The sequence below is a fragment of the Cuculus canorus genome, chromosome 29 (assembly GCF_017976375.1).
Source record: "Cuculus canorus isolate bCucCan1 chromosome 29, bCucCan1.pri, whole genome shotgun sequence".
NCBI lineage: Eukaryota > Metazoa > Chordata > Aves > Cuculiformes > Cuculidae > Cuculus > Cuculus canorus.
In genome coordinates this window covers 2,974,379-2,984,985 of record NC_071429.1, presented here as the reverse complement: position 1 = coordinate 2,984,985, position 10,607 = coordinate 2,974,379, and the positions used below count along the sequence as shown (strand labels likewise).

The following is a 10,607-nucleotide window of genomic DNA, read 5'->3' as shown; positions in this document are numbered from 1 at the left end:
AGATTGGGCTGGAAGGGACCTTAAAGCCCATCCAGTCCCACCTCCCGCCGTGGGGAGGGACATCCCACGGTCTCAGGCTGCCCGAGGCCCATCCAGCCCGGCCTTGAACGCCTCCAGGGATGGGGCAGCCACAGCTTCCCTGGGAAACCTGTTCCAGGGCCTCCCCTCTCCCATAGGGAAGAAATACCTCCTTATGTCCAGTCTAACTCTGCCCCTCTCCAGTTTATCCCCGCCCATGGGACTGCCCCCATTGCCCGGCTGCCGCAGCAGCTGAGATTCCCTCACCCCACAGCCCAAGGAGCCTCTGCTCTCAGCCCCTCCTTGCACTCCTTTCCTACCCCACAGCCACCAAAGCCCCCCTCAATCCGCTTTGCACCACCAACAGCTCAAGCAGAACCTCCTCAATCCACTTTGTGCCACCAACAGCTCAAGCAGAACCTCCTCAATCCACTTTCCACTGCCAAGAGCACGAAAGGTACCACCCTCCCGGCGCCTCGCCAGGATCCCCCATCAAATCAAAATGAAGAAAGCACTAAGATATAAGTTACTGCTTAAATTATTTGTAAAACGCCTTAAATTCTTTTTTTTTTTGACATATTTTTAAATACCTCCCAGTCCCCCCTCAGCGTCTGTTCACCAGAGGGGGCTCCGCTTCCAGCCGGGAACTGGAAGGCAAAGGAGGAGAGAGCAAGGAACAGAGAAAGGGTTTCTTATCCTTTCACAGCTTCAACAACTCCGCGCTCTAAATAATCAATAATAAAAGTTATAATATAATAAAATAGTTCTTCGTGAGGCAGTGAAGATGGAACAAAGCCCTCCTCGGCCCCCGCTTCAGGCTCGGGCTCTACAAACTCAGTAGTCAAAAGGGGTTTTGTTACTTGGGGAGAGGGGGGAGCGGAGGGGGGGGTTCTGAGGGCAGGGGCGGGGGCCGGGGTTTGTCCGTGTTGGTGGCGGCTCTGGAGCTGGTGGAAGCGCGGGGATTCAAGAGCTCGCCGTAAGCGTGGAAGTCGAAAGTGGAGGGCTGGGTAGGTTGCATGCCCTGCGCGTGCAACAACGAGTGCAGCATATTGACCGTATCTTGGTAGTCACTGGCCTGGCTGGCGTTGTGCCCGTTGGCCCCTGTGGGCCCCTTGTCCGATTTGCTGTGGGTACCCCGAGCTTTGTTAGCTTGGGATAAAGGAAGATTGCTCGTATCTGAGCCATGCCCCGGGAGATGGACCCCTCCGGGGAGGTGCGGGTATGGAAACGGCACACCGGGGCCTTTGGAGGCTTTGCTGACTTTAGGTTGGTGGTCGTGGGCCGCGGCTGCTGCCTCCTCAGGCAGGGGCCTCTTGCGGGATGAGGAGCCAAGGGGCCCGTAGCTCTTGTGGGGCAGGGAGCCGGGTGGGCCACCATGTTTAGAGTCTCCCGGCCGCTTGCCGGGCACGGCGCTGGGGCCGACGCCGAGCGGGGCATGCAAGTGTTTGTGAGAATGATGGTTATGGTGGTGGTGGTGGTGGTTGGAAGAGTGGCCCTTGTGTTTCTCCTTGTGCTCCCGGTTCTTGGCGCTGCTCTCATCTGAAGAGCCATGCCTGTCCGCACCGGTTGGCATCTTGATCCGCATTTTTATCTCCTCCTGCTTGGAGGGGAGCGGCCTGTTATCTCCTCCACTCGCCACCGGGAGCCTCAGCTTCAGAGCCGAGGCTTTGTCACCCTTTTCGGGCCCAGGAGGACGTTCGGGGTTCTCAGGGCCTCCAATGGGGATTTTGAGGATGATGGGAGAGGGGTTGCTGTCCTGCTGAACTTCCCTCTCCCGCTGCTGCTGGACCAGAAGGTTCTGCGCGGCGTAGGCGTACTGAGAGCGCACGTTGGCCTCCATGTTCTCCAGCTGCCGCTTCTGCGCCGCCAGCTCCTCGGCGTGCTTGGCCCGGTATTCCTTGAGCGAGACTTTGGCTGACGGAGCGTTCTTGCTGGGGTGTTTCTGATAGCCAGCGCCATCTTGCTGCGACGGATGCTCAGCAGCCGAAGAGCTTTCGTTAGTCCTGTGACTCTGGCTGATGTCCAGCTTGGCTGGAGGATGCCAGTGGTCAGTCTGGGATACATCCGCACTGCTCTGCTCGCTGGGAGAGTCCGCTGTGGCCGTCAGAGAAGGCCCCGCTCCGGCAGTCGAGGATGTCGACATGCTCATTAATCCAGCGATGTTCATGTCCGAGCTGTTGTTCCTGGAAATCATGTTGAGGATCGTCTGCTCCGAGAGGCTCTCGTCTTCACCATGGTCATCAGCCTTGGACTTCTTGGCTGCTTGAGAAGCCTGGAATAAAATCAGTGAGCAGTCACTCCCTTTGGGCCAGCACCGAAGCTGGGGTGACGCAAACAGCTCACCCTGTACGACGCGCATGCACTCAGTTAAACTAAGACAAATCCGCTTTGCCCACGTCTCTCCTTGTGGGAAAGGATCCGACCTGTGGGAGCGGGGCTGCCGGATGAGTTTCAACCCAAGTTCTCCACAGAGTTCATTCAGAACAGAGGAACTCAAGTGCCAAAACATTTTGCAGACGCGCAGCATTCCTGTTCCCCCACCACGCAAGCCCTTCGGACACTGCCTTCCACAGTGCTTCCAGAGACACGGATGAAACCGGAGCCTGTGTTCTCTTGCAAGCACCCATACCCCAAAGCAAGGTTCTTACCCGCCAGTTCCGGATGCGTTTAAGCCGGTTGGGAGTTTTCTCAAGAATTTGCAGGAATTCATGAGTCAGTTCTGCAGAGGAGACACAAACATAGGCAAGAGGGGTCAGAGGCGGATGGGACAACGTCAACGCAACCCCCTACACAGATGGATGGAGCTACCGGGGAGATGGAGCTACTCCAGGAGGGGAAATACTGAGAGCTGGTATCCCTGATCACATTTCAACTCCTCTCACTCTGCGCCTTTTGCCATCTCTGCTGCCCTGGAAACCTTGGCGAGACCCAAAATCCTGGAGTCCACGAGCCCGGCCGATGGCCGCATTGGAATGGCAGACCCAGGAAGAGAGATGCCAAAATAATGGAAGAGCCTTTTGGGAAGGGAAAACCTCGCTCCAAAACCTCGGTCCAAAACTTACCATCTAAGAGCTCCAGAGTTACAGTGCCATCAACGTATTCCCACCAGTGCTTCCCGTCCGTGGAGACTGGGATCTCCCAGTTGGACCACTTACAAGCCAGGTGGATACAGACGCAGGCCACAACGGGAGGGGTGTACTGCAGGCTGAAGGTGGTCAGGTGCAGGCTGACACCAGCGGGAGAGAGAAACAGAAAGCCATCAACTCCCGAGCCCCAACGCCGGCACTCAGACCACATGGTGGGGAAGTCCCTGCTGTTCCTCTCCCAGTACAGCCCTACTGTTACGAGTGTCTCTATCCCAACTCCAACGACGTGCTGGTTCCTTCCCTGCTCTTCCCCAGGGAATTCAGCAGCTCAAGGATTTGTAGCTCCTGCCGAAGGTTTCTCCGAGGGAGAAAGCAAGCGGCTGGGTTCCCTGCCAACCCCTAGCGCCGCTGCCATGGGCTCTGGGAACTCAAAGGCACTTCCAAGTGCAACTTCAAGGAGCAAACGGACCCTTTTCAGCTTTTAAGAAGGGTTTGGGCTTTCCCAAATGAGTTTTAGGCAAAGCATCGGCTGCGAGAAGCACCGTGTGACCTAGGAGTGCTGGAAACACTATCCAGACACCTATCAAGTCCTTTAATTAGTGAATTAATTTGCCATATTACAGCTGAGACGTCAGTGCTGGGAGCCCTCAAAACAGAACTGATGGGACTAAGCAAACACTCAGATCTCTCCCCACAGCAACGTGAGGTCCACTAAGCCTCAAGAAACACGACAGCGAGCCGAGCGCAGGATTTGCCCACTGCCACGCTCAGGAGTCGGCCCTTTCCAAGAGGAAGCAGGGCTTAGAGTGTCTCTGTGCAGCCACAGGATGGCACAAACCACATTCCTGTGCCACACTCTGGTTATTAAACCTTGGTCCATCAATGCAAAGCAGAGCGAACAGGGAGAGGCACCTACAGCCAGCCAGTCAGAAGCTGTTTCATGGGTACTGTTTATCCATACATTGAGAAGCCACACCTGGTGAATTCAGAGCCCTTATAGGGTCTGCCAAGGCAAGAAGCGACATTCAGGTGCACAAAAAGCCTAAACTCTGCCCCAAAATGATGCCAGAAGAAAGCAGAATATAAGCATCTGTAGCAACATCTGATAAACCCTCAGCACCCTCATCTGGAGCTCCATGGCATGACTTTAAGGCAAAATTGAGGCTGCCCGGCTGCGTTTTGTACTTTCCACACGGATTTCTTTCAATTACAATCTTAATCTCGTAATTCCTTGGGTATGCAGTGATTGCTGCAGGGATAAAACACGTTTCAAGGATGCCTTTACCCACACATTACCACCACAACCACCTTCCCTTCACGTTGATTTACACAGGGAACCCACACGGTGCCACTCGGAGGTTCGCCTGAGGCTGTTCAGGGCTCGGAAGCACTGGAAGGGTTCTCTGACTCTGCAGCTTCCTCTGCGCTAGCTCCTGAACCACCCTTTCCTCCGCTCCTTTCACTTCTGCAAGTTCTTTCTCAACACCACAATATTTGCCATGGTCTGTGCCAAACATCAACTCCACGATTCGCCTGAAGCTGGTAATCCAGGAAATTCAGTTTTCAGCATCAGAAGCCCCAACACAAGGCCTGCTATCGGTGAAAACCTCAGGACAAAGCTACGCAGACCCCGCAGGGTGAAAAAAAACCCCCATCTTTTTTCCTTTCCAAGGCTCTGCTTACAGCACAGAGTCCTATCACACAACCTACACAATCGTTTCCTTTTGGAATGCCTTATGCCTGTACCCAATTCCCCTTCTTACCCCTTTATCCTCGAGATCCACCTTCTCCAGGGTATGGACTGAACCGGCTGACAACTTGCACAGCACCTGGTTCAGTGGCAAAACTCTCCCTCTGACCCTAATTCAGTAAAAATGGTTCATTTCCAGTCTCCTTTTTTGTTTCAGTTTGATTTTTTAACTTTCCCAACTGCCTAACTCCCCAAAAAGCAAGCAAGTGAAGCTCCTGAGCATCCCATCTCCCTCGCTTCCACGGCCAATTCAGACCAGCAGCTCAAAGGAGAAAGGATTCCTGTTCTTCCCGAAACAAACCAGTGCTGCTCAGTTGCTCACAGGCCAATCAACACCCCGGGTCACCAGCAGCACCAGATAAAACCCTCCGTCAAATATGAATCAATTGTAAAATAATAACCTGTTGGTAGCCATGAAATAGGAAGTTTGTGCCAAGTCCTTGCTGGCTGGAAGAGAAAACGAGAAAGCGAGGCGTTAGTCTGCACATCCCGACCAATATTGTGATGTTTTGAGAACCACGGGCCTCTCACCACCCCACGCATAAAATACCCAGCACGATGCGACCACGCCATGGAAAGAAGGAGTTTAGGAACTACTGCAGGTAGTGAGCTCTGCGTGGTTTGTCAGAGCCACGACATCGCATCAGGCATTTGAAACTGCCTTTATTTTGACCTTCATTATGGTTGTTAAGGAGAGAGACTGCAGGCGAGCTCTTGGCTGAGCACTACAAAAGGTGCAGGCCAGGCTGAGAGTGTTGGCGATGTTCAGCCTGGAGAAGAGAAGGCTGTGGGGAGATCTTAGAGCAGCTTCCAGTATGGAAAGGGGCTCCAAGAAAGCTGGGGAGGGGCTCTTGATCAAGGAGTGCAGGGAGAGGATGAGGGGGAACAGTTTTCAGCTGAAAGAGGGGAGATTGAGATGAGATCTTAGGAAAAAATTCTTCATTTTGAGGATTTTGCCCAGAGCAGTGGTGGCTGCCCCATCCCTGGAGGGGTTCAAGGCCAGACTGGATGGGGCTTGGAGCCCCTGAGCCAGTGGGAGGTGTCCCCTGAGCCAGTGGGAGGAACTGGCTGGGCTTTGAGGTCCCTTCCAACCCAATCCATAACCCATTCTATGATTTTCACAGCTCTTCTCGCTACGCGGAGGAGAAGGCGCGAGTGCCCGAGCACGCCGCTCACCTCGCACCAGCTGCGTGCACTTCACCACGTGGGTGTGGGGGTGATCGATGGTGATCTCAAAACCTGGAGGAACACAGACATATGGACATCAGGAAAGCAGCAATGCATCCCCAAAGCTCACGTTCCCTGCTCCTGGGGGACAAGGCCTTCTCCCCTTCCCTCCTACAGCCCTGGCTCTGCTCAGAGGCCAGCAGGAATAAAGGAACCATTTTCCTGTATCCAGAAGACTCAGGTCACAAAACCCAAAGGTCACTGCTGCTGCCAGACCTCCGAGCAGCTAAAGGACTTCTGCGTTCAGAAGAACCTCACTGCAAACAAAACAACTATTAAGGATTGTAAAAATAGCAGGACAAAGCCTCTTACAGCAGCTGGGAGGAAGGAGAAGACAATGGCATCTGCTCAAAGGAATTTGTGTCACCCAAAAAGCTAAGAGGAAGCAGACATTTTCCCTTTGAAGGAGCCTGCAGCGCTAAAGACAATTGAACTTCATCCTCACTTCGGTTTCCTATTCAGTTTGGGTGTTACGTTTTAAAAGGGAAAAAAAAAAAAAAAGGATTCCAGTCGGTCCATGTGTGCAACAGATTTGGTTCTTCCCATGAGGAATGTTCTGGAAGAACTGGGATGTTAAAAAAGGCAACTGGAGAAGGGAGTCCGGGCAGAGCTGGGGTCCCTCTGGAATGAAACCCGTGTCAGTACAAACAGGGAGTAAAAGTACACTGTAGAAAGGAATAGAGTACCAGACCCAACAGCCACAGCCCCAAGTGCTGGCTCCGGCTTCTACTTTCAAAAAATAAACCCCAAACTTGTTGCTATTTATTTTTTTCCCCCATATTCAGCTATCTGATCAAAATCTTAACTTTCAGCCCAAGCTTTGTGTGACATCTCGCAGTGCAAACTGCTTCCCAGCCACTCCCGAGCTCAAGAGAGCAACAGAGGCCAGAGACTGGCACCTAAACAGAACAAAACCTGCTGTGGGAGGGCGAAGAAAGAAGACAAGCCACGCTTCCGTGATTTAATTTCTCTGAATGTGAGTTCCACCTGCAGAAAACGATGTTAAGAAGGAAAAGGAAAGGAGTGGGTGTGTGAAAAAATGGAATTTGTTGCCTGGGCTCTTGCTCTCCCATTGGCCAGCCGTACATCTGCCCTCCGGTTGTGGAGAAGGCTGAGTGGTTATGCTCTCCGCTCTGCGGAACAACTCCTGGGTCTCGGATTCATGTGGCAGCCCGGCCGCTTTGAAAAACTTACCCAGGGTCTGCAGTATTATGCTCTCTAGAATGACCAGGTCTTGGGCTTGTTGCAGGTAAGCCTGGGGTTGAGAGGACAGGCAAGTTACTCACGAGGAGGCATTCCAGATAAAGCCTGCACATTTCAAACCCCCTTTTCCTCAGGGAGGCAAAAAAAGCAAAGGGGAATCTTTTTAGCCACTCTGCGCTGGGGGAACGGGCATGGATTTTCTGCCAGGGGAAGAGAAAACAGAGCGCTGAGGCAGCCCCACTCCCTGCCACTGCGAGGGAATAATTCCTTCGAGATCCAGTGGCCCTCTCAGTCCTGGTCCCTTGCACCGCACGGGGACGACTACCAGAGAGGAATCACCCATTTTTTATTAAGCTTTCCTGGACTGAGCTGCCCCTTACAGGGTTGGTTCCAGGTAAGACAGGCTCTGTCTCGAGAGATAGGGAGTGGGCAATGTTCTTAACAGCATTAAAGGTACACAGACAAAACCAAACCAAACCAAACCATGCGTGCCAGCTCCTGCTCTGCCACAGGCACGGCTCAATCGCAGCTGCCAACATCTGTGCCCTCCTCAGCAACGTTTCACACAGACACAGCGCACCCGAGTCACATTTGCAGCAGCACAGTAGAGGAGAAGGGAGGAGAGACCACCACAGAGCAAGAGAGGGAAACCTCCTGCTGTACAGAAGCCTAAAAGCTTCAGGCGGCAGCATCAGAGCAGTCGAAAGCAAGCTCTGACTATCCTGGGACGTGGACGCTCGCTTACAGAGCGGGTCCTGCCAAACCCGACTTCACGAGATGCTGTAGCCACGCGATTCGGGATGCCGCAGGCTTCCGCCATTCTCACTCCTCGTCCCTCCGCTCTCGAGGGACACTTACCTCGCTCTTGGTGTCTAGAGGAGGTTCCTGGGGATGGAGACAGGCATGGGCTACCTTGATGACATAATCCAGCTTTCGAGGCTGCTCCTCCACCTTGGCAGCCAGGAACAGAGCTGCCGGTACCACTGACTGCAGAGAAAAAACAACGGTGTTTTAATAAAGTAAGTAAGTTCAAGATTAAAACAAATAAATCCAGCTAATTCTCACATCTGAAATAAATCTGCCTCGAGGAAACAAATAAATCCAACTAATTCTCCCATCCAAAACAAATATTCCTCAAGGAAACAAATTAACCCAGCTAGTTCTCACGTCTGAAACAAATATTCCTCCAGGAAACGAAGCCAGCGCACAACCAAATGCCACCAGGAAGGAAAGGGTCTCGTGTGACAACCTCCCTTCCCTTTCCCAAGCCCCCTCCTCATCCACTGTGTCACCCCCTCGCAGTGGCTAGAGCAGAACCGTGAAGGGGGGTTCCCGGTGCCCCCCACCCCGCCAGGCCCCGGCACACTTACGTTCCTGTGGAACTGGGTGAAGGACTGCACCATGTAGAAGCGATGCATGTACACGATGGCCGTGTTGATGGTAAGTTGGGAGCTGGTGGGGCGGTTAAGGAAAAGCACGGGGCCATCCCTGAGCAGCACCCTCAGCTCCAGACATCCCACCAGCTCTTCTCACTCCTGGGCCGAGCTCTCCAGGCTCCCAAAACACACTTGGCTCTTCCCGCTCCTGGGTCTGGCTCTCCTCACACTCCAGTTCTAGCTCCGGCTCTCCAGACATCCCACCAGCTCTTCTCGCTTGTTGGGCCAAGCTCTCCCAGCTCACAAAACACACTCAGCTTTCTCCACTCCTGGGCTGGGGTCTCGCAGCTCCTAAAACACTCTCAGCATTCCCTGCTCCCGGGCTGGACTTCACTTTCCCCACTGCTGGGATGAATCTGGCTCTCCTGGGTCCCAAAACATGCTCAGCTCTTGCCACTCCTGGTTCTCCCCACATTCTAGTCTCACTCTCCCAGCCTCCTGGCCTGGCTCTCCCCACGCTCCAGTTCCAGCTTGCTCTCTCCCTGCTCCCAGGTCAGGCTCAGTTCTCCCAGGGTGGTTCTCCTGGCTCCCAAAGCGCACTCAGCTCTCCCCACACTCTAGTTCCAGCCCAGTCTCTCTGTACAGCCCAGCCTCTTCCCACACTCCAGTCTCTTTCCATGCTCCAGTTCCGGCCCAGTCTCTCTCCCGGCTCTGGTTCCAGCCCGGTCTCTCCCCACATCTGGCTCTCTCCCCCGGATTCGGTTCCAGCCCGGCCTCTCCCCATGCTCCAGTTCCACCCCGATGTCTCCCCACAACCCAATCTCTCCTCACGCTCCAGTTCAATTCCGGTCTCTCCCTGCACCCCAGTCTCTCCCCGCTATCCGATTCGAGCCCGGCCTCTCCCTGCTAGGTCTCTCCCGGCTCCGATTCCAGCCGGCTCTCTCTGCACACCCCGCTCTGGCCCCATACTCCGGTTCCTACCCCGCTCTCTCCCTTCGCTCCGGTTCTATCTCAGTCTCTCCCCATGTTAGCCTATAGATCTATATGCTAACACCCACACCACCCCGCTCTCTCTCCACGCTTCGGTCTCTCCCGGCTCCGGTTCCATCCCGCTTTCTCCCCACACCTCAGTCTCTCCTCACGTTGCGGTTCCATCCCGGTCTCTCTCCCACCGCTCCGGTTTAATCCCGGTCTCTTCCCACACCCCAGTGTCTCCTCACGCTCCGGTTCCATCCCGGTCTCTCCCCACACCCCGCTCTCTCCCCGTTCCCGCTCTCTCCCCCCACCCCGCCCCGGTGCAGGCCGCGCGGCCTGGCGGAGGCCGGATACACGTTGAGGCGCTGCCCCATGTCCTGCAGCAGATTCGCCGCCTGCTGCCGGTACGAGAGCTCCTTATCCGGGTCGAGCCCAGCTCGGCGGGAGGGGCTTCGGTCTAACTGCTCGCGGGTAAAGTACCAGCGCCGGCCCGCGCCGCCGGGCCCGCCGCCCGCCGAGGCCTCCATGGCGGAACGCGCGCGCGCGCTGCGGCCGCCGCAACGGGCGCGGTGACGTCACGGGGCACGGCGGCGCGCGCGCACGCTGGCGTCACAGAGCGGGGGCGGGGTCTGTGAAGCGCATGCGCATTAGTCGCGGTTGCGATAAGGACGTCAGTGACGGGGATGCTCATGCGCATTGGTCGCGGCCGAGGCGGGGGCGTGGCCAAAAAGGTGGAGGGGGCGGGGGCTCAGTGATAGCGATGCGCATGCGCATTGGTCGCGGCTGATGAGGGGTGGGGTTAAGTGGGTGGGGTCAGTGCTAAAGATGCGCACGCGCGTTGGTCGGAATTGTAGCGGGGGCGGGGCCAAAGGGGCGGGGGCAGTGCTGGGCTGCGCATGCACATTGGTAGCGATGACGATGGGGGCGTGGCCAAAAGGGTGATGGGCAGGGTTCTGGGATACGAATACGCAT

General features: G+C 55.2%; 1 protein-coding gene across 1 annotated transcript; it reads right to left on the bottom strand.

The window, feature by feature from the left end:
- Positions 1-739: 739 nt before the first annotated feature.
- CCNT1 (cyclin T1) lies at positions 740-10,224 on the bottom strand. Its single transcript, XM_054051570.1, has 9 exons — positions 9,990-10,224; positions 8,655-8,736; positions 8,143-8,271; positions 7,276-7,336; positions 6,031-6,093; positions 5,256-5,301; positions 3,081-3,244; positions 2,667-2,737; positions 740-2,290 (listed from the first exon to the last, which is right to left on the bottom strand). The coding sequence occupies exons 1-9, from the start codon at positions 10,160-10,162 to the stop codon at positions 875-877; spliced, it is 2,205 nt and encodes a 734-aa protein (XP_053907545.1). The 5' UTR covers positions 10,163-10,224; the 3' UTR covers positions 740-874.
- Between the last annotated feature and the right edge of the window lie 383 nt (positions 10,225-10,607).

Bases quoted from the DNA above. Each gene is read 5' to 3' on its own strand.
- CCNT1 (XM_054051570.1), bottom strand. From the start codon at position 10,162: ATGGAGGCCTCGGCGGGCGGCGGGCCCGGCGGCGCGGGCCGGCGCTGG. The intron at 8,737-9,989 runs GTATCCGGCCTC...CCGCCCCACCAG, and splicing joins ATGGGGCAGCGCCTCAACGT to CTCCCAACTTACCATCAACA. The intron at 5,302-6,030 runs GTGAGCGGCGTG...TTTCTCTTCCAG, and splicing joins GTGCACGCAGCTGGTGCGAG to CCAGCAAGGACTTGGCACAA.